Here is a 27,206-nt window from a genome sequence, read left to right on the forward strand (position 1 = left end):
CTCACATCCAGAGATGCTTCAGGACCCTCTGCCGACCCCCCGAGACCAAAGGAGCTGTCACCTTGGAGACGGGGGTTCTGGATGCTACGCTGCATCATCTGGTTGCTGCCGCCCCCCATTTGAGAGTTGCCGTGGAGACCCTGCGACTGCTGCTGGGAGAGAGGGGCACCATGGGAATTGGAGTCCAGACGGTTCGAGACTGACATCTGAGAGGAGGGAAGGAAAGGAGAGAGGAGAGGAAGTAAGGAAACACTGACAATTTTAGTTCCCGACTCAGAAAACACAAAGATGTCAATGAGGATGTTGATGATGGTGTACCTGTCCAGCCAGCGGGTGTGGGGGAGGTTTGTCGGGAGTGAGGAGGGCACTGGAAAGTTCAGACTGGTAGGAGAGAGGGGGAGGACCGGGGGAGGAGAAGTCCCCCCCTACTCCCGGAGTCCCGGGACCACTGAAGTCTGAGAAACCACCATGTTGGCTGGGATAGGACGGAGCTACACACACACACACACACACACACACACACACACACACACACACACACACACACACACACACACACACACACACACACACACACACACACACACACACACACACACACACACACACACACACACACACACACACACACACACACACACACACACACACACACACACACACACACACACACACACACACACACACAATTAATGGAATTAGTTGATCTACTTACTCTTTATTTTTTTAAAGGATCATTCCATTTTGATGGAAACTATACGAATACTATCTTGTGTCAACCACAAACCCTTTTTAAATGTATTCCTCAGGTTTTTAAATCAATCGCTTTATTACATTTGTGTTAACCCCATTGCTGCCGTCCATTTTTTGGACTCCGGTGCAGACCAGTCTACAACTACCCTTCCTCCTCGAAAGAGGTTTATATTTAGTGAATGTTGGAGCGCCTCATTCCTGGTTTTAACACCATTCTCCACAACAACAGGAAGTGTACCATTAATGCAACTTCACTGCTTCAAAAAGACCTACTTTGTTTCCTGTGAACTAGAATCTGCACATTTGTTTAAGTTAATATAATGAATTCCTGTTTATCAGATCACCAATGAGAACCGGTCCCCCTGCCTCTAACTGGACCTTTAGGTGTCCTGGCCTTTTGACTTTGAGGATGGAACATCACATTCTGTCAAAAACGCTCTGATTTTAACATCAGTGCAGATCAGAACATTGTAGTTACCTTTCCTAGTGTCAAAATAAAGATACTGATGTTATTCTAAGTCTAACAATAATGTAACAACATTACAGAAAATTACATTTTTCTTTAATCGAGATGAGCAGAGGGACACCATGACCTCTCTGGTGTTCTAATACCGTAACATTTCATCTTTTACTTGTAAGTTAAAGATCAAAGTAATTTTTCCACTACTGCTTCTTACTTAAACATTTTCTTAAATCAGATCTTGTCTCCTGTGTACCTGGTCCAGGGTAGTCAGGCGTGTTGCTGTTATTGCTGCCCCCTAGAGGAGGGTAGGGCATCGGGGAGGCAGCGGAGGAGGGGGCGGGGCCTAGTGATGCGATCATTTCCATGACGCTAGGCAGGACCATGTGACTCGGGCTGAGTGTCCGGCAGCGCTTCAGCACCGGACCGTCAGACTCCTCCTTCACGTGGATGTCCGGCTTCACAGGGACCGGCTTCCAGCTGCACACCGGGTCGATGGTAATCTCCTCATACTCCGAGCTGGGGGGGGGGAAGAGGAAAAAGTGTTAATCAAGTCAAAGAAAACGTGGCAAAATGTGTCACCTTTTATGTAGACATCCAATCAGGGTTGATGGTAGATGTAGCAGTGAAAGCGATACATTTTGAGTGTGATTCATTGAAAAAACAAGTTCTTCTGCAGTCACAATATGTTGCTCTTCCTGCATCAAGCGCTCTCCTTTGATGTGACAGCGATTTGGTTCAAAGCAAAGAAGAAACATATGTTGTTTGAGCCTTGAGTTCTGTTCTCTGCCTCCAAGTAGCCAGGCTCTAGATGCCACGGAACAAGAGAAATTCTTTATTCTCTGCAGATTTAATATTACAACAGCGAAAAAAGATAGTCTCAAAATATGAGATGTTACTGAGGAACATCTATTCTTAATGTTTTGGCTGACAAGGTGGTTCAGCCGGATCTTTTTACCTTTCTTTGAGGTACGCTTTAGGGCCCTATTAATGGTCTGCAAAGGCTAAAATACCAAACTTCAAAAGGGAGTTTCTCTCCTCCCCACTCGCCCCCCTGCCTGGAATGCTTCCATTGAACATATAATGGCTGGTACTTCAACACATTGTATATGATACCTAAGGGGCGGGACATCTCTAAGCGGTTCACCAATCACAACAGATCCAACCAGTTAGCCAATCAGAGCTCGACTCCACATGGACATCTACATAAAGATTGACATTCCACATGTCGACACAAAGTACAAAAATATATATGTTCTTACTTCTGAACGTAGATGAGGATTCCCAGCATGTACTGATCCACCTCTAGACCTTCCAGTAGAGCGGTTTTACTGCGCGCACACACACACACACACACACACACACACAGTTATTTAGGATATAACACACGTGTACAAATTGTTTACTGTGTTTGCGGGAGACATACTTGCACACAGGGCATCTCCATGTTCCTCTCTCACAGTTGAGCTGCAGGTACGACTCCAGATCAAAACACTGCGGACAGACAGACAGGGAGCAGTGTGTTTTTATGAAATATCAAATACATTTAGATCAATTTCTCCTTTTGGAATATTTACCTCTTATCCGTATTGATTTCAAACATTATAGGAGTTATACACTTCTTAAATGATGTCTGTTAAGATAATCTGCCAATGATGACAAAGACGCTATGCATGTATTTTTGTATTTGTTTCGTCCTTTAGGCAGCAGGTGGCAGATTGCTTCTCTGAACAAGCAATAATTCACCCTATCGATAATATTTACTCTTAAACTCTTGAATGACATTTAAAGTTGTCATCAAGATATCCAATTGGCATTTCAGGGCGCATTCAAAAAGCAGAATTTGAAAAAAAATCTACGTGTAAAATGGGGTGAACACAATCATAGAAAAACTGATGTGATAAATGTGATTAAACCATTATTATTTATGGACGCAAGCGCAAAAAGCTCAAGTATAAATGAAAAGTCAGAGTTATAATTATTATACAACACCATCATGTGAATTCTGACTTTCTTTTATGTATTGCAATAAGTGTTTGATATGAATTGATGTAGGAGGGGTCTGTGGATCTATCACACTACTTGACATTTATGTTTGTGTTAAAAATTGTGCATTTGTTTGTTTATGTAAGTTATATTTACTATTTGTTTTGTGTCAGAAAAAAAGTTTTGTTCTTTTAATTTATTTAAGAAGAGAGAATGCACATTAATTACCATCTGTTGATGTTATGTTTTAAGTAGTCAAAGAATATTGGTTTTATTGTAAATGTAGCGATCCGGGTTAAAACCTGCCCAGTTGCTGTGACAACGCTGTGTGGAGTGTCCTGATTGGCAGCGGGGTCTGACCTGTATGTGTCTGCAGTCGTGACCTCTGGCGGGCAGCTGGATGCGGCGGAAAGTAATGGGACATTTTAACGAGACTCTGATGGCTGTCTGCTCCACGCCGTCCTCTCCATTTAACCCGGGAGTCCCAGGGATCGAACCGCTGCTGAAGTTCCTCTTTACTGAGGAAGAGAATGAAACATCATTTTAAATTACAAAAACATTGAGACTCACAGATAGAAGAAACACTTTTCATAAGGCTGATACTTCAGTCTGTGTGAAAGAATAAACAGCAGAAGGTAAAACATGGAGATTCTATTTTAGCCACGAGGGGTTTCATCACTTCTTAAAGTCTTTCCCAGTTTTTCCAGGGAGGATTATCTGAGCTTGAAAACATAAAGCACATCATTTCTAAATGTAGTATGTGAACACCTGATTCATGAAATGATAGTGTATTAATCTGAAATAGCATCTGTAACTGTTATTCTTTATTCCAAGCCTTTCATTGAAGAGGACACATTTTGGATACTAAATATCTTGATTTCTTCTTTTCTGTTGACACTAAAGTAAAACATCTGATTGATATATTTATTTTCTCTTTGATTTATTTGCATTGCATTTGATAATGAAGTAATCCAAAAGTAACAGAAAGTAATCAGTCAGTATATATTGATACTAAGATTATGTTACATGGGATTACACCGGAATACATTCTCAAAGTAACCCCCAATCCTGACTGGAACTGACAGGAAGTACGAGCTCACAACAGCCTCATCACTAAAACGATATGCGAAAATGGAAGATGTCAATCAATAAAGGTTTATTCAAAGTGACTTTTACTCAAATCAAACATGTCACTAATAGACCAATCAGTTTTTGTACAGGCTTTACTTTAGCAGTGGGTGGGACACAGGCACTCTGATTGACTCATGTGTTGTCAATCATGTGATTCAGATCACAGGGACAGAGTAAACTCTGCATAAACTTCAATTAGTCCAGAATTCAGCTGCCCGCATCATAACTCGGACCCCCTCCACCCACCACATCACTCCTGTCCTCCAACAGCTCCACTGGCTCCCGGTTCAGCTCCGTATTCAATTCAAAGTCCTTCTGTTAACATTCAAAGCCATCCACAACCTCACCCCCCCCCCATATCTGTCCGACCTCCTCCATGTTCCCACTCCCTCCCGCTCCCTCAGAACTTCTTCCTCCATACACCTGTCTGTCCCCTCCGCCCGTCTCATCACCATGGGGAGCAGAGCATTCAGCCACTCTGCTCCCCGTCTCTGGAACTCATTACCACCCCAACTCAGAAACATGGATTCATTCGCCAACTTCAAAACATAGCTCAAAACACATCTGTTCAAAACTGCTTATTCCACTTGATATCAATTCCTCTGTCACCGTCTATTGGTGTTTTTATTTTTTACTTGCATTGTTGGTTCCTTTGATTGTCTTTGTGTGTGTATCATGTACGGTGTCCTTGAGTGCCGAGAAAGGCAAGGAAGTACTCAGGTCTCGAGTACAAGACCTGAGTACTTCTACTTTTACTCGAGTACAAGATCTGAGTACTTCTACTTTACTCAAGTACAAGATCTGAGTACTTCTACTTTTACTCAAGTACAAGATCTGAGTACTTCTACTTTTACTCAAGTACAAGATCTGAGTACTTCTACTTTACTCAAGTACAAGACCTGAGTACTTCTACTTTTACTCGAGTACAAGACCTGAGTACTTCTACTCGAGTACAAGATCTGAGTACTTCTACTTTTACTCGAGTACAAGATCTGAGTACTTCTACTTTTACTCGAGTACAAGATCTGAGTACTTCTACTTTTACTCGAGTACAAGATCTGAGTACTTCTACTTTACTCAAGTACAAGATCTGAGTACTTCTACTTTTACTCAAGTACAAGATCTGAGTACTTCTACTTTACTCAAGTACAAGATCTGAGTACTTCTACTTTACTCAAGTACAAGATCTGAGTACTTCTACTTTTACTCGAGTACAAGATCTGAGTACTTCTACTTTTACTCAAGTACAAGACCTGAGTACTTCTACTCGAGTACAAGAACTGAGTACTTCTACTTTTACTCGAGTACAAGATCTGAGTACTTCTACTTTTACTCGAGTACAAGATCTGAGTACTTCTACTTTACTCAAGTACAAGATCTGAGTACTTCTACTTTTACTCAAGTACAAGATCTGAGTACTTCTACTTTACTCAAGTACAAGATCTGAGTACTTCTACTTTACTCAAGTACAAGATCTGAGTACTTCTACTTTTACTCGAGTACAAGATCTGAGTACTTCTACTTTTACTCAAGTACAAGACCTGAGTACTTCTACTCGAGTACAAGAACTGAGTACTTCTACTTTTACTCGAGTACAAAATCTGAGTACTTCTACTTTTACTCAAGTACAAGACCTGAGTACTTCTACTTTTACTCGAGTACAAGATCTGAGTACTTCTACTTTTACTCGAGTACAAGACCTGAGTACTTCTACTCGAGTTCAAGATCTGAGTACTTCTACTTTTACTCAAGTACAAGACCTGAGTACTTCTACTTTTACTCAAGTACATTTACTCGAGTACAAGATCTGAGTACTTCTACTCGAGTACAAGATCTGAGTACTTCTACTTTTACTCAAGTACAAGACCTGAGTACTTCTACTTTTACTCAAGTACATTTACTCGAGTACAAGATCTGAGTACTTCTACTTTTACTCAAGTACAAGACCTGAGTACTTCTACTTTTACTCGAGTACAAGATCAGAGTACTTCTACTTTTACTCGAGTACAAGATCTGAGTACTTCTACTTTACTCAAGTACAAGATCTGAGTACTTCTACTTTACTCAAGTACAAGATCTGAGTACTTCTACTTTTACTCAAGTACAAGATCTGAGTACTTCTACTTTTACTCGAGTACAAGATCTGAGTACTTCTACTTTTACTCGAGTACAAGATCTGAGTACTTCTACTTTACTCAAGTACAAGATCTGAGTACTTCTACTTTTACTCGAGTACAAGACCTGAGTACTTCTACTTTTACTCGAGTACAAGACCTGAGTACTTCTACTTTTACTCGAGTACAAGACCTGAGTACTTCTACTCGAGTACAAGATCTGAGTACTTCTACTTTTACTCAAGTACAAGACCTGAGTACTTCTACTTTTACTCGAGTACAAGACCTGAGTACTTCTACTCGAGTACAAGATCTGAGTACTTCTACTTTTACTCAAGTACAAGATCTGAGTACTTCTACTTTTACTCAAGTACAAGACCTGAGTACTTCTACTTTTACTCAAGTACATTTACTCGAGTACAAGATCTGAGTACTTCTACTTCTACTCGAGTACAAGATCTGAGTACTTCTACTTTTACTCAAGTACAAGACCTGAGTACTTCTACTTTTTCTCAAGTACATTTACTCGAGTACAAGATCTGAGTACTTCTACTTTTACTCAAGTACAAGACCTGAGTACTTCTACTTTTACTCGAGTACAAGATCAGAGTACTTCTACTTTTACTCGAGTACAAGATCTGAGTACTTCTACTTTACTCAAGTACAAGATCTGAGTACTTCTACTTTACTCGAGTACAAGATCTGAGTACTTCTACTTTTACTCAAGTACAAGACCTGAGTACTTCTACTTTTACTCGAGTACAAGATCAGAGTACTTCTACTTTTACTCGAGTACAAGATCTGAGTACTTCTACTTTACTCAAGTACAAGATCTGAGTACTTCTACTTTACTCAAGTACAAGATCTGAGTACTTCTACTTTTACTCAAGTACAAGATCTGAGTACTTCTACTTTTACTCGAGTACAAGATCTGAGTACTTCTACTTTTACTCAAGTACAAGACCTGAGTACTTCTACTTTTACTCAAGTACATTTACTCGAGTACAAGATCTGAGTACTTCTACTTTTACTCAAGTACAAGACCTGAGTACTTCTACTTTTACTCGAGTACAAGATCAGAGTACTTCTACTTTTACTCGAGTACAAGATCTGAGTACTTCTACTTTACTCAAGTACAAGATCTGAGTACTTCTACTTTACTCGAGTACAAGATCTGAGTACTTCTACTTTTACTCAAGTACAAGACCTGAGTACTTCTACTTTTACTCGAGTACAAGATCAGAGTACTTCTACTTTTACTCGAGTACAAGATCTGAGTACTTCTACTTTACTCAAGTACAAGATCTGAGTACTTCTACTTTACTCAAGTACAAGATCTGAGTACTTCTACTTTTACTCAAGTACAAGATCTGAGTACTTCTACTTTTACTCAAGTACAAGACCAACAAAGCTTTGTTGTTGCTTGTTTGAATAGCCTCAGGTAAATAACTTACTCTTAGTGACACAATGCTCTGCCGGCAGCAGCCTCTTCTTCATCAGACCTTGAAGCACTGAGCGGACCGAAGGACGGTGAACCAGCTGGAGGACGAACAGGTGAGACTGGAGAGAAACGGAGGCATGATCAATTACACACATCTTTACATCTGTGATATTTCTTCAAATTCAAATCTTGAAGCTTTTTTGCTTGTCCTTGTCTGTCCACCCTCCCTCATACTGTAAAGCATCTTTGAGTTCCTGAAAAGCACTATATAAACATTATTTATTATTATTAATGCAACAAAATATGTATACAATCTAAAGATTTTGTAAAAATAAAAACAGTGCAAGGAGAAACAGAGTAAAACAAAGTAGGATGAAAAAGTGCTGATTGTGTTCCGAGACCAATGTGGAAGTAATGCAGGTAAAATAAACTATACACGTCGTAAACAAGAAATAAAATAATATATACACAACACAATAACCCAAATGTTACAGAAATTGTTGTAAGTGACTAAATAAATGCAGGAGTCTATATACATGTAAACAGGATTTGTGTGTGTGTGTGTGTGTGTGTGTGTGTGTGTGTGTGTGTGTGTGTGTGTGTGTGTTCTTACGCAGCAGCAGGCGGTCACGGTGATCTGGATGGTGTTTCTGCCCGGCTGACACACTTGCTTCAGGTACAAAGGCTTGTGGGAAGTTTTGTTGTCGCCTCGCTCGATGGTGAGAGGAGTCGCATTCACACTCACCTGTGGAGAAGAGGAGGTCAATGAAAACACAACACAAGTAAACCCTCTGTTATTACAGACCCTATTCTGTTAACATGCTGAAGTGAAGGAACATCACTCCTCATTTGATTCACCCGACTGTCCAAAGACCTCCCTTTAACATCTGACTGTAACTTTTATGACTATTTATCTTATGTTTCTTGCTTCCTCTCTAGATTAATTATGCTATGTCTGATTTTTGTAACTATCAGTTTATATATAGATCCACACTTTACAGAAGTTACTGCTGTTGAACTTTACAAATGAATTAGCCTTCATGTGGATCCTCCCTTTATGATTCTTATCAGTGCTGGCAGGAACTGATCTGCGTCTGAAACCACAAGACCTACAACTTAAGATAGACTTCCATCGGACAACATCAACACCAGATTCTCAAATGTAGGAAAGTTACGCCTATCATTTTTTTCGGGAATATAAATGTATTTATTAATTTTTGGGAAAACGTAGCATTTTGGTTGAATTTCTATTTCAGATTTCTGTGTGTAAAGGGCAGATAGTTGGCTTTGGTTTGCATTTGTGGAAATCTGCTGGTAAAAAGGACATATTAGACCCTTTAAACAGGAGCACCACGCACTCTATGGTGAGGGCTAATACAAGGATAAATAAAAAGAAATAACAGGCTGTATTGTAAGCTAGCTCCACAAAGTGGCCTATTGCGGATTTAAATATTTTCACAAGGATTGCTTTCTTTGAGTAGGGGATCTTCTCTCCGTCCTTAATTGCTTTTGTATTTTTACTGCTTATCAGCTTTAACACAAAGTATTTATTCAAGAGTTTAAATGTTCTTGTATGTGTCTTCATTTGAAAGCAAATACTAGGAATTAGGGTTAAAATGATAAAGCGTGGAGATAAAAGAAGAGTGGAGGTTGGACCTGGACGGAGGCAGGCCAGTTGGTGTTCATCTGTCGATCCTCGTGGTGGTAACACTTAAACTGGAGCTCCAGGTCCGGTCTGACACACAGAAACACAAACACATTTATGTTTGGGAACAAACACTCAATACATGTACAATTCGGCGGTACATGTACTTTACCCGAACCTTTTATTTTCATGCTACTTTATACTTCTACATCTCAGAGGGAGACAATGTTCATCTAATTTTCACATGTGTTTAATAACATTTTCTTTGCATTATTAATAATACAAAATATAATTTAAAATATTGTATAACAAGCAGTAGAGTTATCAAACTAAATCAAAAACTTTATCCCACTCTTTCAACGTAGGACAGCACATCGCCTGAAGAGTAAGAACTTTGCACTGCTAACTTTCTGACTGGTGTAGTATGAAAAGGTGTAAAATATAGCTATCATTTTAGTTTATAACATTCAAAATGAACTTGCATCTTCGACAGCATATAAAGTATTTACTGTTTGGATATTTCGCCAAAAGACGTCTATGTATTGAGTTGCATGGAACTGAATTAGAATGCTAACTGATTAGCCCAGGGCTGTCTTTCTTGTAACACCATTTGTACGTTGAGGGGCGATAACGACTCGCTCATGTGGATCTAACCTGACCTGACCTCCGCTCAATACTCATTACCATAGCCACGGCCTGTGTCTGTTAGGAAGTGTTATAGTTAGACCTATAGTTTCTTGGATGAATTAAAAAGTGAAAAAATAAGAAAACATTGCCTTGGCACCCTCAGCGTTTACTCACATCTGTGGGATTGTGTATATTTTTGCCCTGGTGTAAAATCAGGTTTAGACTTTTTTTTAATAACATGATAGGTGGCTTTTTACTGTCATGGCGGAAATAGCAAACCAGCTATTAAGCCAGCTGGCTGCTAGCTGGCTATTTCAACCATGCATAAATGCTACACTGTGTGTGGTGTGTGTGTGTGCGTGCGTGCGTGCGTGCGTGCGTGCGTTTACCTCATAATGAGAGTTTTGTAGACAGAGTCTCTCAGCTGGAAGACGTGGTTACTGACAGCCAGGTTGTGCTCTAATCTGAAGGGCTCTAGGACCACGCCATCACGCACCGGGAAGGTCAGCCGCAGGTCGTCACTAGGGTGACCTGTAACAGGAAGTCAAAATCAACTCAAGACACACTTCCTGTGACACCACTGGCCTATATATACCTGACTGATGATAATCTAATTGATTTCATTATGATAAGTTTAATTAAGATTAAGTTATTACAGAGGATGATGCAGGAAAGAGACAAACAACCTTTATAAAAATGAAAAGACGACCACACCAGTGTGTGAATGCCTCTTGTGTGTTTGTGTAGCATGTACTCTTCCCAAGTTACATGATGGAGAGGAGGTGGTTTGGCTCAGACTTGGCTGCTTTGCAACACCTGGTTTGACATCTTTCTAGATCCAATAATCTCATTTATGTTTACTATCCATCTTAGTTTTTAACACCCTGACTGTCTATGCTGTAATTTAATAACATGTCTATTCTGTACACACTATTTGTATCTGGTCTACACTCTGGGAGAGGAAATCTCTACAAAGTTGTTATTCAGGAGGATTAATACATTTTTCCTACATGTGTTTTCACAGGGATTTTAAGATTGTAAAGTACCTTGAGGGAATATTTGAGATTTGATATGAAAACAAAATTGATCCTGTGGTCATTTTGGCACAATATGCATCAATCTCAGTGTTTTCATGAGGCCGTGTTGTGTGTGTGGGTACCTGTAGGAGGAGGAGGTGGCAGGCCGGCCATGTTGGGTTTGATATCTGGCAGGAACGAGGAGGGAGGCGGCTTGACATCACTGTTGCCGGGAGACATGTAGGGCGGGGCCATTGAGCTGCTGGGGGTGATGGGAGGGGTTGGGTTCCCAGGAACTGGAGAGGAGGGATAACCAGGCAGGCCTCTACCCGGCTGAGAGAGACACAGTGAATGTATTTTAATATACTGATCGTCACAGACAGAATAGCACCAGTACCCATAGAGTCAACATTTGAACCATTAGCTAAAGGAATCATCTCAACTTAGTTCTGAGATGTTGAGCATAGCTGCCATGTTGGTACTGAAAAAAAGAATAACATTTCCCATCATTCTCTGTCGGTACTGATTAGTTTCCGAGACTCATTTATAATGTTGAAATCTAAATTTTGAGGCAGAAAGGATAGGAATTTGAGTGGACCCACACCCAACTGTAGTTACAGAAAAGTGCCAAAAATGAAAATATGTTCAAATAAAACAATTTAAAAAAGAAAAATTTAAATTTAAAATAAAAGCAAAACAGACAAAATACAGTAAAACACGGACAATGAAACCAGTGAGAATTGACAGTTAACCCAAATTAAAAGGCAAATTAAAAAGATAGGTTTTTAGTTTACGTTAAACATTCTAGCGAGTTTGCTGTTCCAAGATCCACGGGGATCTGGGGTTCCATAGTTTAGGGCCGTAAAAACAGAACGCAGCCTCCCCAGATCTCTTCTGTGATACTCTTGGGATTTCTAAAAGCAGGGCAGTGGAGGATCTAAGGGGTCTTGTTGGAACATAAAAAGAAAGTCAGTCGCTGAGGTAAGAAGGTGCAAGGTGATTGTGGCAGCCGGGTGTGGTTAGAGCGCCGGCTGCGGGGGTGAGGGGAGTGGCTCGGCCGGAGACCAGACAGCTGATCAGAATCAGGTAATCAGTCATTTAATATAAAGCATGTTGGTAACCTGGTTCTGGGCTGTCTTGCAGTAGGCTGGGTCCTGGGAAGCCGACACTCCCCGTCCTGGCCTTGCCCGTCCTGGAAGTGCCGGGGAGCAGTCTTTCGTTTGCACGTTTCTTACGAAATAAACGCTATCATTTTTGCCCAACCCCGAACCCTTCCGTCTCTTGCCTTCAACCTGAGCGATCCTGATCACAGTGATGTAAGGCTTTGTAAGTTAATAAAAGGACTATAAAATCGATTCTAAAAGAAACAGGTGGAGCGACGCCAGAACAGGGGAAATGTGATCTCTTTTTGTGGTGCTAGTTAAAACTCTTGCCACAGCGTTTTGAACTACTTGTAGTTTCCGTAGTTTTTTTTAAAGATATTTTTGGAGGGCTTTTTGCCTTTAATCGGATAGGACAGTGGAGAGTGACAGGAAAGTGGGAGAGAGAGTCGGGGCGGGATCCGGAAAGGACCACGGGTCGGGAATCGAACCCGGGTTGCTGGCGTACGGTGTTCTATAAAATCCTGCCAACATTTTTCTGGGTTGGAATTCAACAGACACTGGAATGGCTGCCATACATGTAGAGATAGAGATTTTACAAAAAATGTGGAGTGGTCTCTGTGGTTTTTCCGGATCTGTATAGCTACAGTCTATGGTCCACACGGATCAGATGAGAGAGGGGATGGAGAACCTGAAGCATTTACCGATGGCGGTAAATAGGGCAAACATCGGCCTGTCTAACTATCCCTACTTTTAGTCTATTTAAAAAGATGTATTCATAAAGCTTGCGTTGCTGCTCATAAATACATGACTTAAACTGATACCGTGTAGATGGTTGGTTGGTTTAAACCAGTACAATACAAATATACCAGATAAACAGAATGTACAAAATGCACAGAATCAAGGGGAACATTGTTTTTTTTGGCAGGGCTAAAAGATTAGGGTGTTCTGGGAGGAGGGGTATAGTAGAGAAGATCATTTCAAAGCAGATTTGACTGGATCCAAAGTTTTTTCTGTTGGGTTTATATCCAAACAAGCATAAACATATGAAACCTAAGTGAACATTTATAGATTTATAGACCTCAGCTCGCTCTACGCCAAAACCTGTATTGCATTGTTTTTGAAAAAGGCTCACAGCCTAAGCATCACTCATTGGTTGCGATGGTTGCTGTCAGGCCTCCCATTGGAGGAGATATCCTATATTTTAAGAGCTGGACAGCATGTATTTGAGATTGTATGGACGCCCTTCATTGATTATGTAAAGGACCTACATTTATTTAATGTTCCAGAGGAGTTCCTGAGATCGTGTCATTGTGCCTTGTCTTTTCTGCGTAATGTTTCAAAAGATTGACTTGTGTTGTTCAGACGAAGCAAGTTTGTTGTTATTTCTCTTATTTTTGTATTGTTATAAATCTTATAAAACATTGTGAAAAAAATATTTTAAAAGGTATTTATAAATGTAACATGCTACGCTAGTTATTTGTATTCATGTAAGAAACAGTTATATTAATTTAACAAGGACTCACAATTTTTAGAACTCCCACTGCTCCAGTATTGGCTACTCCTGTTAGAGTATTAGTAAATAGAGGAAAATGGAAATGCTGCAGTAAAGCACACAGCCACACACACACACACACACACACACACACACAAACACACAGCATTTTACCCCAGGTGGTTGATTGAAGGAGTTGTACACTCCGCCGGGACCTCCTGTGTTCAGAGCGCTCAAACCTCCACCCTGACCGTTAAACTGCTCCTGCTGCAGAAACACACAGACCAAAACAACACATGTTAATGTTTTTTACGCTAAATGTCACTGTCCGTCCAAATAATTGCCCCCTCCCTTGAAGAGGAAACTGGGCTTGGAGGTCAAGTGTGAAGGTAGGTGCACACAGTGTATTTTAGAGTATTCTTGTTTTGGACGACACATTTTCATACAACATTCCCATTTTTTCTCCTACGGTTAAATTGTCCTGTTGTCTTACATAATACACTTAAGTGAAAGCTTTGTTGTTGATATTTACTTTCTCTTGTTTTTATGTGCGTTGCGTCTGAAATTGAGGTAATCCAAAAGTAACGGAAAGTAATCAGGTTACATTGCTTTAATATTGTGATACTCAGATTAGGTTATCGATTAACATGAAATCCACATGAGGAAAATAAGTATAGAAGACTAAAGAATCTGAGGTACACACACACCTTGTAGTACTGTGAGTTGGGGGGTCCAGAGGGGGGGTACTGTGGGAGGGGCATTTTATGGGTCTGATATGAGGGGGAGGAGCCAGGTCGCTGAGGGGCAGAGCCTGGGCCACCAAGACCTGCAGGTAAACAGACAGAAAAGATCAGAAAACAACAACAATTTTAATTCATGGAGCTGGGATAATGGTGAATCATCTTTAAGCCAAACTACACATATATATTTTGAAAAATGTAACTACTTCTGCAATTTAAATGTTTTAATATGTATACATGTTTTATTCAAACAGTTTGTTTTCATGTTGAATCTCTTCCACGCCACCCCTTTCTACTCAAATTGCTCTGTTTTGGTTTTTCACTTGGTATCAGTGTATCTGCACATTTTGAAGTACAAATTGAATGACTTTTAAGACCTCTAAAAGGAAAAAAATAATACCACCACAAAACAATGGATGAAAAATAACTGAATGCTGTCTGACTGGAAGTGGGCCCTGAAGACTTTGCCAGGGTGGATATATTAGTTGTAACAGCCAACCTAGAAGTAGCGCCAGCGAACGACTCTATGGCATTGTACTCCTCTGAATACCAGCATAGCGCTTGTGTTTTTCAGATCTCATGTAAAAATCTAATGCTTTGCACCCCATTGTGCCAAATTTGAAAGTTTTCCGACACAGTTTGCATCGCGCCTCATAGGAGCAGCTGGACGGTTTCAGCCAGCCACGATACTTGTCTTTCTCCAACCACTTCTCATTAAATTTGCATTTACCCATTGTTCGTGTTCCTTTTAGTCCGCGGCAGCTTTCAAATCTGAAGCTGGATAAACACGTTCTTTTTCTACCTTAAAATGCGGAACACACCCACACAAGGCGTTCTACCGCCACCAACTAAGCAGAGTGTGCGCTATTTCCCGCACAAAACAAATAGGTATTGCACGTTGATATAAAATAACATTACCGGTAAAATAAAACATACACATCTAACTAAAAATAGACACACTCATTCATTCTGCCCCAGGTAAAATGTAATACCTCCCCCCCTAAAATTCCTGACCTTTTTAGACATTTTAAGACCTTGAATATCAAAAACTAAATGTAAGACTTTTTAAGGATCCGCGGGGACCCTGCTCGGGATTGTATGTAGGACTTTTATAAGAACCACATCAACATAGAAGTTGTTTTGTTTTGTTGACAAAGAAGCAATCGAGTCTCTCGTATGAAGGCCATTTGTTGTTGTTGTAATTTTTGTGTTGATATCTTTTGGTTGCGCAATGATTCGACCATTTCTTACCACTCAAAACATGTTTAAATGATTGCACAACGAAACTTTATTTTCCCAATTTCTTTATGAAAAGGAACTCAGTTGTAACTTTTAAGAAGATTTCTTAAAAAAACCCAAAAAACAGTGTGCTTTGTTTTAAACTATAGTTGAAAATATCAAAACACAGCAGAAGCTTTATGTCATTAACACCTCCTGCTCACATCATACCTGGATGGTACTGCATATTTGGGCCAGAGTACGGGCCGGGGCCCGCATGAGCGCCTCCACCTGAACCTGGAATGGAACCACCGCCACCACCAGGACCTGACATCACGTTCCCATTGGGACCGACTGGAACATACTGCTGAGACATTCCTTGGAACGACTGAGGAAGAAGCAGAGGAACAAGGAGGAGGTATGTATGAAATGTTTTTGGGGTTTTGTACAGTAATGTTAATGTAAGTAGGGGCATTGTCGCCCATATTTGATGATTGAGCAAGTCACTCGGATTTGTAAGTATCTAAAAATGACGAGTTATAGAGCGCCACAGGGATGACGTATTTTTGTAGGCCGACCCGGAAGTAAGCTGTGCATGGGTTCCCTCGAAAAAAAGCAATGCGATTTCTCCATAGGGTTTTGGAATATTGTAGAAAATAAGATCTGTGGAAAACGAACCTGTTTGATAAATGCACGTTATGTTCAGCCGGATATTCTCCACATGTTAACCCTACTTTTAGATCCTTAGCATCTTAAATGTAATCGCCAGACGTTATGCTATAAACAAACTACAGACGAGTACAGCAGGGTCGCACAACTTCAATGTCACGCCAACTTAAGATCCTTTCACCTGACTTTTGCTTGCATATTTTAACAAAGCTTTTCCTTTTAGCCACACTGGGTTTAACTAGAAGTCATTGCTCTAGAAAAGGGGCAAACAAACTTAGCGGGAGTTGTTTATGTGTTCGGCGTAATGACGTACAACGTCCTCGACAATTTCTGTAGTCCTATTCAGCCACCTGCTAACAGTATGATTTCCAGCTGGCTGGATCGTTAGAAGAGTATGGTGGGAGATGGACATTGACATTCTTCAGTATCCTAATTAAATTGTTACATTTTGACAGAAATATTACAGCGACACACTTACCACAAATATCATCAGAAAAGGTTTTTATCAGTTTTCTTCACGTAATCATCAAACACAACATGCACAGACAGAAGGTACATGTAACCCAAAACTAAATCAAATATGAAACGGAAAACAATCCATTTCAAAAGGTGCTTATAAAACATCACCGTATCATAAAGAATAATTGAACTGGGTCTGTGGGTATGTACAACTGATTGTTTTATATACTGTATGTTTTATTCAAAATTATAGTTTGTGTTTTTGTTTTTACTGGTAGAAATAGGCCTCCATTACAGACATGACTCATGTCACAATGAAATATTAACTGAAAATGTATTCTGATGTGGTCAATTGTGATAATCAGATATCAGATACACATTCTGATAATTCATGGTAATGTAAAATAAACAAACTAAAATAATCTATTGTAACCCCATCAAATGTAGCTTTATCTTTGATCTTACCTCGGAATTGTAGGGGCGTTTCAGGCCCTGTGGGGGTCTCAGGTGACCCTGCTGTTGTCCAGGGCCATAGTTAGGGTGTTGAGGGACCCTCTGGGAGCCGCCTCCAGGTCCATACATGGGGCCCATGGAAGGAGGGCCCCTGGTTGGTCCTGGCCCGTGTCCCATACCTCCAGGCGCCATACCAGGTGGGCCGCGGGGGCCGGAGTGGGCCATGAACTGGTTGTTATAAGCCGGCCCTCCCATCTGAGACACAAACTAAATAATAGCATGTGTACTTGGTATCATATTGATGAAGGTACAGAGTAATGCAGAAGAGTGTGAAATAAGGAAGTTCAGATCTGTCACGGAGCAACTGAAGGCGATAGAAAAGTTATCGTATTGGCTATATTGATCATGAGCCAATCGATTATTTTTTTCCTGCCAGTATTTTTTCAGCAAACTTTTAAAAATAAATGGGAAAATTCCAAAGGTCTTTCAGACGGCTTGTTACAACGTTATTGTTTTGTTGAAAAAAAGTACTCGTACTAGTACTTAGTATTTGTCTACTTGCATAATGATCATTATGGGGGAGAAGCTTTGGAGGGAAGCTGAGGGACGGGCAGCGTCTTAGTGACTTTCTCGCTAGATGCTACTTTCATTGGATAAGAGTTTAACATCTGAGGAATGAAAACAGACTTGATCAGGGCCTTCAAAAGTCACTTATTTCTAAAATGTATAACAAACTCTTGACCGATGACAGCTCACATACCACTAAAGTCAGGGATGCCTGGGAGGCTGAGCTGGGTGTGAATAGGGCTGTCACTTTTTGAAAAAAATCAATCGATTTTTTTAGGCTTACATTTTCATTGAATCAATTGTAGAATTGATTATCCACGTCTACGTTTCAATTTTCAAAATAAAGGCCAACACACTGCCATTAGGACGAACGTAAAGAGGGCGCAAGATACGTACAGGTCAGCATTTCTGATTATTTATTGCGTGAACTTCGTGTATAACAAACAGGAGCATTCTCGAAAAACAATAAGCAGTATGGACTGTCATAACATCAATGACGAAAACCATTACTGCAGGCTTCTGGCTGTTTACCATTATCAATATGAAACACATTTCGCATAGGCAGGCGATTGTTAAATAGTTTGAAAATGAAACTTAAAATTCACTTGAGGAGTAGCCAACATAAAGATAGGTTGAAAATATTTCACTTAGCCAACACGCAGGATCGCTACATTCCCCACAACAGACAGTGGACCAGAACATACTGAGTCTGCATGTGCCCCCTCATAGTTGTAGTGCTGCTGTGATATGGGAACTCACGATTGCACAGTTTGCATACCACTTTGTCCTTCTCCATAGTTTTGCCTTCTGCCCAAAATCCGAAGTGCTTCCATATCAAACTCCTCATGTAATTAGGGGTTATCACTCGTCTCTCATGTCACGCAGGTTGATCGCTGTTGCCCTCCATTTTTTGGCAAAACACTAAGCCGCGGCAGCCGATTGACACTATCAGGCTGTTTCCGGTGCGTACAATTGGTGGGGATTTACTTTTTAGCCGTCGCAATGCCTACTGCACTTTTCGTGTGTTGGTCGGTCCAATCGATTGTACAATCGATTCTCGAACGTAAAGTGACAGCCCTAGGTGTGAACTTAGATCACTGGTGGGAATTCGTACAAGCTCAACCTGTGCTCGTCTCACTCTCATACAGTTCAAGGTGCTGTACAGGATTCAGTTTTCAAAAGGCACGACTGTCACAAATATATCCCACTGTCATTGACATCTGTGACAAATGTCAAGCCTCTCCCTGCGACCTATCCCATATGTTCTTTTACTATCCATTAGCATTTTCCTTTTGGCAGAAGTTTTTTGAGGATATCTCAAAAATACTTTCACTCACAGTAAAAGTCTGTCCCCATATTCGCTTGCCTAGAAGATTACAATAGACACAAGTCGAGGCAATTAGATATTCTGGCTTTTACTTTGCTATTGGGAAGACGACTTCTTCTTCTTCACTGGAAATCCAAAAAAGCTCCTTCCAGTGCTCAGTGGCTCAGGGTTATTATGTCTTTTCTAAAAACTGGAGAAAATTAAATATTCTTTAAGAGGCGAAACCTCTAGGTTTTACACTAAGGGGCAACCCTTCTTAGCCTTCTTCCAATCTCTCGCATTCTTGTCTACTGATTAATGTACACTACCCCTCCCTCTCTCTCCTCTTTATTATATATGTATTTTTTGTCTTTGTATTGTTTTAATATTATTCTTCTTCTTATTTCGGTCTGTTAAACGGTACATCCCTGTCTTACATCTTGGCTATCTGGTCTGTTGTAGTTATGAAGGTGGTTTAAATATGGTACGCCTTCAAATGAAGATCAACTAGGTATGGCTTGTCAATTGTTGCACAATAGTAGAGACTAAGCTGATCACTAGTAGCTTTGAACTGTTGTGATATTCGTAACTTTGGTTCCTATCAACGTACCAAAGGTCTTCAATAAAAATATTTATACTTCAGGGCTTCATTCGTGACGTTGACATTTCATTCTAAATAAAGACTTGAATGTTGCTGTTTTTCATGTCTAATTAGTGGTTTCAAATCTGATATTTCTGCACAGTTGAAGATAAATACAAATATACCCTAACCCTTTAATTGTAAACAGTTTATAGAAATTCCAGAGGTGATGTGGGATTGTTTCTGATTTGTGTGATGCCAACATTTATAATAACACAACTATTAAATAACATATCAGCAGCAACCTCTGGAGGGTGTCATGTGATTGGACATGAATTAATAATACATCAGTTCAAAATGAATTAGCCATGAAGACATCTGCAGTATTTGACAGCCAATCAGCAGCAGGTGTATCTGTGAATTCACTGTGACCCCCCCTATCTTTTCCTCCTTTTACCTGTCCATAGTTCATATCCTGGTTTTGTTTCTCCTGGATGGCGGCTACGGTTGCCGTGGCGGTGGCAGTTGCCGTAGCAGCAGCAGCAGCAACGGCGGCGGCAGCAGCAGCCTGAGAGAAGTCGGCCGAGCCTCTGGAGCCGCCGGGGTTCGACGGGTAACTGAAGAGAGATGAAGGTCATGTTTAGTATTTGATCATGATTACTTTCTTCAGAGTATAAGTATGTACAATTATACATAAACCAAAAGGTGTTAATACTGTCAGTATTTATGCTATGCATCTTTAAATCATATTTATTGTTGACATTTTTTGTATCTTAAAAAGGATGCTACTTGCTAGGAACTATATGATATGGTACTAACTGTGGGGGAAATACAGATTATTGTTGAGCCAGTACAGAGAGTAAGTAAAAAAAAAAACAGACAATAGAGACAGTGTCATTTTTTACATTACAGAGAACTGAAAAACTGACGGATTAAAAATCCTACTGTTTGCATGCATTCAACAACAACAATCGCTAAAAAGTACCAGGAAATGTCTTCATTAAATTCATGACTCATTAAGTAGTTACACATCAGTTCCTTTTTAGGAACATAATGGAAAACTAAAGTTTAAAACAACCAAAACACATAAATCTAAAACGCGGGACTATACCCACGAAAACACACAAAACACCTTAAAAAAGATTTCAAACAACAACAAACACACAATTGAAATAAAACAAGCTAAAAAGAAAAAACTGAGAAACCCACCTCCCTGTGTACCCCCCTGGTCCTCCAGCGTAGCCCCCAGTGTTCCGCCCATACATGCCCTGGTTCATGTAGCCTTTGCTGGGCTCTCCGTAGCCCTGCTGACCCATGTAGCCACCTGGCCCACCGGCCATGCCCGGACCCCCGGGGCCCTGCATCATGGGGCCCCCGCCTTGGTTCCCCCCGGGCCCCATCACTCCTCCACCCATACCCTGACAGAGTAAGAAAAACACACATTTTATATCGGATATGTCTTCTTCCATAGTTGTTTTTTTTGTTGATTACATCTGTGGAAATTATAAGTCATTTTTCCAAGTTTCCCTTTTGATGATACCTGGCTGGCTGAGGGATTGGTCACTCCCCAGACTGTTGTTACCACGGAGAGGGATCCTGTCGGCTGATTGGTTGGCTGCTGCCAGCCGGAGGGGTCATAGGGGTACGAACCCTCACTGTAAACAAACGCACAGAGAGGATGTGAGTGGACCTTTCTCATTTAAAGACTGAATGTGTCAAATATCATTTTGGATAAAGAATTGTGGCGCTGCAGAGATATGCTGGCCAACAAATCCTTTACTACAGACCTAATATGCATATTTGCTTTCTACTGGATTATTGATTTTCAAACATCGTCCTATCATAATACGAGTGTGTCTGTTCGTCTACCTGTGTGGGTTGTTGGATAGTCCAGCCTTCATCTGGTTCAGTGGGTTCATGGTGGGGGGGCCTTGAGGCTCGACAGAGTCCAATCAGACAGTCAAACTCCTGGAGACACACAGGCAGACACTCATTAGGTAAACTAAGTGAAAATAAGATAAACAATCCATCTCGTATTGTTTTTCTGATTTCAGCCATACAGGGGAAACAAAGAGAAAAAATGCATCTTTTAATAGTTAGTACTTTATTGAGAATACCTTTCTTACAATGCATCTTAAGAAAAAAAACAATATACTTGTCTTGTGAATTGACGTGGAAATAACAGGGAAAGTATAATTGGGTTTCAAGTTGTTAACAGATTTATTACTTTCACCATTTAGATTTTAATATTTAAAATATCAAAAAAACATGTGGGTCTTTTGTTTACTGTATTTTTCTCAATATTTTTAGCATTAAACATGTGATTTGGATATTGAGCGACTCCAACTACAACATTAACTACCTATACATTTAATGCAGGGGTAAAACTCATCTAATAACGACACTGACACGGCTCATTCTGCATAATGAACATTTTAACTATGACTCATTTCAGTCTTCAGTACTATAACTGAAGTTAAAATTTAAAGCGAGATTGTAAGCTGAGTATTTTTGATACTTGGACTTGAGAATACTTCCTCAACTGATATTTAACTCCCAGAAAGAGGTTCACGTGTTGGTGAGATTTGATCACTTCTGACTCCAGTTTTGGTTCTTCTTGATGAATTTGTTCTTTTAGCCTTTTATTTTTAAGCAAAATAAGTCATTCTTGGTAAATCAGGAGTGAAATATGAAATGAAGGGATATTTTATAACATTCAGGCTTCATAAAGACTGCCTGTTAGGCTCCACTCCCCTACAATTCTGAATAGTTGATCAGCCACCTTCACTAACCGCTTCCTATTCCGGTTTTTGGGTCTCCCTTTCCTGGAGTGTGTTATAGCACTTTCTCCACTTTTACTAGATTGTTTGTCCCTTTTACCTACGTTATCAGTGACTGAGTCAGTCAAGAGCTGATAGAAGTATAGGATGTGACATTGGGAAATTCAAACGCTTCAGTGTTTGAGCCTGACACCGGGACGAGTCACCTGAGAGGCAGCAGGACAGCATCACTAACACGCCAACACACACACATTAAAACGCACACAGTATATCACATGATAACAAACACACTTTTGTATCAGACAGAACTGATTTGCATCTGAAAACAAACGTCCGACACTCAACAAATACTCAGACTAACAGACACATAAAATGCATCTTCTGATTAATTATACAAATAAAATCAATGCTGTCCAAACTAACAGCTGACAAACATACAAAAATGGCCAAAACATTTCAGTTAGAATCTGGAAATCATTCATGCAAAAAAAGTTACATTAGAATGTAATTCATTCATGGCTTCTATTGCCACATACACACATCGCTTCAAATAATGAATTTCACTGCGATATAAACTAAATACATATATACGTTTTGAATCAAAGTAATTGATGAATCTTTTTCTCTTGTAAAACTATCATAAACAAATTTGATGTATACAAACGATGATAGGTAAGCACCGTGGTTAGCGAAAAGGGCTCTGGGTTTCGAGGAGGGTGGGTTTGTTTGCCACCCCTGCAGCAAGGTCCAAATGATGGGCCCTTTCACCAAGCCCACTGGCAGAGCTGGCTCCAGAGTGGAGTGACGGCTCTGCAACGGTGAAGTCCAAACATTTCTAACACTAGCTGTGTTTGGCTAAAAGTATGTCACCTGATTTAGCACGCAGCAGCCATTTCTATGAGGGGAGCAGGTATTTCAAACATGTTTTTTGCAAACGTATACATTGTTGAAGACGTTCGAGGGCCTATTTACTCTCAGCGCTCATCAAAAAGTATCTCTCAAAAAGTATACGGCAAACACAGTTAGCGAACAAAGTGTTCTACAGCTAAAGAAACAGATGTTTATTTCAGGAGTAGGTGGCGACCAAAAACTGAGTTAAAAGAGACATCTTTCTTATGAACTACAATTTTGGGCTGTAGCTGCTGGATGTGGAAATAAAGCTTGAATGACAGCCTAAAAAAGGTTAAAGGTCAAAGTTTACATTAGGTTTGGATGAATGTTTTGGTACATTGAGTAAAATATTAATAGTAATGTGCATTTAAACAAACCCAATAACCGCATGTCCATCACTGCCTTCAGGAACCAATATTGATATTTTGGCTAAACAATAATAAACAGTGTTTATTTAATCCCTAAAAAGTGTAAACTAATGTTTTATGGTGATGAAAACATAACAGTTAAGTTTCAGATGAGCCCCTCGTCTTTTCAAAGCCATATTTAGGCCCTCTAAGCTGTTTCATCACCTAACAGATGTTGGAAAATGTAATATCACATTAAATGTCATGTTTTTTTACATGCCTGTCCAAACCCTGCCTCAGAATATAGTTTAGTATATTAGATAGTCAGTCTAAGTAAATAGATAGAAGAGATTTTCCAAAAAGTATAACAACTTTACTTTAATAAAAACGTAACTTTTAAAAACAAAATCTGCGAGTAAACTTTATGATAAGCCAGCAGCAAAAAATGACTCACTCAGGTTGAGGACGATTCAACACTCCATGTGTTATTACATGTAGCATCAGCCTCTTCATCATCAAACCAATATTTGGCTCTTGTTTGGATTTTAGTAATCTGCAGCCTTATTTAATCTTTTTTTCTTATTATTAACAATTACATTTGCTTCATTCACTTGCACTCCGAAAAGGCTTATAGTCCGAAACAGCAGCAGCTAAGGGTCATGGTTCTTGTAATCAGAACAACAGAATCTGGTGGTGAGAACATAACCCAAAAAGGATGTTTAAACATCTGGAAAATAATCACAACTACCTCTGTGGATATTCTTACAATGGTAGGTGATAACATGAGCATAATTTGCTATTAGACACATGCATACTCACAGGCTGAAAACGATACCAGCGTCTTTTTCACAACTTGTAACAATCCAGAGTTATGCTTCTCTAATAAACCATTGTTGGCCGTACATAAACAGTATAGCAGCTTACAGATAGCAAATAAACGTGACACTTTAACTTTCTTCAGCTGATTGGCTCTGCTGGTGTTTTCAATCAGTAAAATGAACAGTCTTTATCTTTAAGTCTGTTTTTGACATTGGAGACACTCTAAAGAATAACTGGCTGACAATACAAAACATGTCTGGAATCACTTTTATGGGCGTGTTGCTGCTGATAAAGGTCACATTTAATTGCCAGATTTGTGAATGGACTTTGGCTTGGCGTTCACTATGAGACAAAAACAGAAGTTGAGAAAACAGGAAATATTCTGTGAACTTCTTTCGTTGAAATACTTAATACTTTCAGTCACGTTTGTTAGGTAAGATCTGCAACGATAAGTAACTGACACACACTCAAGCAACAATCATACTGATCATCTAATATACTATATAGTGGAAATACATTTAAAAGTACTGAAAGTGAAGAAAAGTAGTGCAAAATCACAGAAAGGAACTACCTTTACATAACTTTCAAAATCTACATTCAAAGAAAAAGGATGGAGAATTTCCTGTGTACTGTAAAAGTACTCTACTAAACATGCTTAGATTTTGGATATTGTGAAATAACATAGGTGTAATCTCCTGATTTAAATGCTGCACTTAGAATGCTATTCATATTACTTATAATTAATTATCAAATGCATACTACAATAAAAAAGCCAAACACAACTTTTTGTTGCTTTAATTAGGGTGATGACTTCATGATATATGCTGACAGACATTGAAAGCCTATTTGAAAATCCCAATTGAAGTTTTGAATGTAAAACGTAAATTACATCTGTTATAGCACGATTACTAACTATAAGTTTTCGTCTCTAATAGTAGTAATCACCAGCAACTCACAAAACTATTTGAGCCATGTCTTAGTTTCATCTGCTAACCAGGACTCAGTGGTCTCAGTACAAACATGACTTCACTTTGTTGACTGCTTTTGTCATATATTATTAACAAACCCTTTAATAAAAGAAGCTTCTGTGGCATTATAATGAAAAAGAGGACCTTACACATATCTTTAATTCAGTGGTTCTAAATAAGTGGTAAAGCATAATTTAGCTTTTTCATTAATTGATTAGCTGATCCCAAAAAATAGTTTTTATTATCAATACCCCAAATAAAGATGGAGTATATTTGTTTAAAAGCACATGAGCGTCTTCTCCATTATACCATCCTTGTTTCTCGACTCCACAATGTCATTTGCTAAATTATATCCAACATTTACAATATATTAACACATTGTGTTTCATAATTAGCTTACACTGTTTAAGTGTTGTTCAATGTGATATTGTTGAAGTAAATAAAACCCGATTGATAGAACAGCTGATTCTTATGGACATTTAAATGTCCTTTAAACTCTGTAATAAATCGGTTAAAATGTGTATCAAGAATTAAAACTTACTTTTTTTTCACTGTGTGTCTGGTTCTCAACCTAACAACCCCTCCTACCATGAGCCGTGTGAATGCTACACACGCACGCGCATGCTATAATGTTATGGCTGATAATTAAAACAATAAAACGAAATAAACTGGAGAGTTGTCCCAGACACGTCTTCGTGTTTCTAATATAGTGAAATGAACTGCTCCGACAAAATGACAGAGTCAGAGGAGACATTTTGAGAGTCCTTGTAGTGTTGCAACCAGGTAACGAAGCTAATGCTAACATGCTAATGAAGCTTCTCCTTGCTTTATGGGGTAACACCGCTGTTAGCATAAGATGCTAACAAGGCGAGAGCAATCCGACGCATCTAAAACAACATAACGTAATCCACAGAACATTTATTGAGCAAACCAAGAAGCGAGAATACAAACAAAAGATATAGTGTGTTAAATGTAACGTTAGAATGAATTCATATTTCACAGCAATCAGGTCTGTTAGCATAGCTAGCTCCAACGGGCTGTGACAATGGAATGCTACGAGGCTAACAGTTAGCCACCAGCTATGTTCTTCTTCCAACACAAAACATTAGACAACATGTGGATCGACATTGAGCAGCCTGGTTGGTGGTTTAACCATGCCGTTAAATACACGCATTAAAACGGTGTTTCACACACGGACACGATGAACAGAAATGTTGTTTTTCGTAGAGCCGACATACCTTCTGTACTCCCCGGTGTTCGAGCCCTACTCCGGGGCTCCGCAGTCTGGGCTCCTTAATCTGGGATCCTCCGGCCCACCGGGCATCAAGAACCGATTCCACCTAAAAGCCCCCTCCACAGCCGAGAGAATCCGGTTCAAATAATCCCTCAATATCCACAATTGTCCCAATACAATCCTGCTTGGAGGCCGAGATTTAACCAAGGAGTCCTTGCTTGAACTCCAGGCAGATATAGCCTTCGCTGCCGCCCCTGCCTCTGCGTCTGATTTACCCGGCTTCAGTGGGCGACACCATCCTCGCAAATTAAACAGAAGTATGACATTAATTACTACTATTAACTGTGCGGAGTCTGACGTTAGCTTCTATGTGTTTCATCTGCATCGTTGCCGGTGGAGGAATCAGG

General features: G+C 39.8%; 1 protein-coding gene across 2 annotated transcripts in view; it reads right to left on the reverse strand.

The window, feature by feature from the left end:
• The window catches only part of LOC134873779 (zinc finger MIZ domain-containing protein 2-like), a 32,369-nt gene extending 5,163 nt beyond the window's left edge, over positions 1 to 27,206 (reverse strand). The window contains exons 1-20 of one of the 2 annotated variants that reach the window (XM_063897631.1): positions 26,804 to 27,206; positions 21,630 to 21,728; positions 21,301 to 21,415; positions 20,970 to 21,178; positions 20,218 to 20,377; positions 17,320 to 17,562; positions 15,958 to 16,114; positions 14,476 to 14,594; positions 13,943 to 14,035; positions 11,317 to 11,506; positions 10,547 to 10,688; positions 9,542 to 9,620; positions 8,499 to 8,630; positions 7,899 to 8,004; positions 3,560 to 3,717; positions 2,640 to 2,707; positions 2,476 to 2,544; positions 1,470 to 1,732; positions 319 to 491; positions 6 to 206 (exon numbers count right to left, since the gene is read on the reverse strand). In XM_063897631.1, coding sequence (XP_063753701.1) covers positions 6 to 206; positions 319 to 491; positions 1,470 to 1,732; positions 2,476 to 2,544; positions 2,640 to 2,707; positions 3,560 to 3,717; positions 7,899 to 8,004; positions 8,499 to 8,630; positions 9,542 to 9,620; positions 10,547 to 10,688; positions 11,317 to 11,506; positions 13,943 to 14,035; positions 14,476 to 14,594; positions 15,958 to 16,114; positions 17,320 to 17,562; positions 20,218 to 20,377; positions 20,970 to 21,178; positions 21,301 to 21,415; positions 21,630 to 21,679 — 2,727 coding nt within the window. In that variant the 5' untranslated portion in view covers positions 21,680 to 21,728; positions 26,804 to 27,206. Of the gene's footprint in view, positions 1 to 5; positions 207 to 318; positions 492 to 1,469; positions 1,733 to 2,475; positions 2,545 to 2,639; positions 2,708 to 3,559; positions 3,718 to 7,898; positions 8,005 to 8,498; positions 8,631 to 9,541; positions 9,621 to 10,546; positions 10,689 to 11,316; positions 11,507 to 13,942; positions 14,036 to 14,475; positions 14,595 to 15,957; positions 16,115 to 17,319; positions 17,575 to 20,217; positions 20,378 to 20,969; positions 21,179 to 21,300; positions 21,416 to 21,629; positions 21,729 to 26,803 lie in introns of both variants that reach the window. The other variant, XM_063897630.1, reaches the window with a different exon arrangement.

The sequence above is a fragment of the Eleginops maclovinus genome, chromosome 12, assembly GCF_036324505.1.
Source record: "Eleginops maclovinus isolate JMC-PN-2008 ecotype Puerto Natales chromosome 12, JC_Emac_rtc_rv5, whole genome shotgun sequence".
NCBI lineage: Eukaryota > Metazoa > Chordata > Actinopteri > Perciformes > Eleginopidae > Eleginops > Eleginops maclovinus.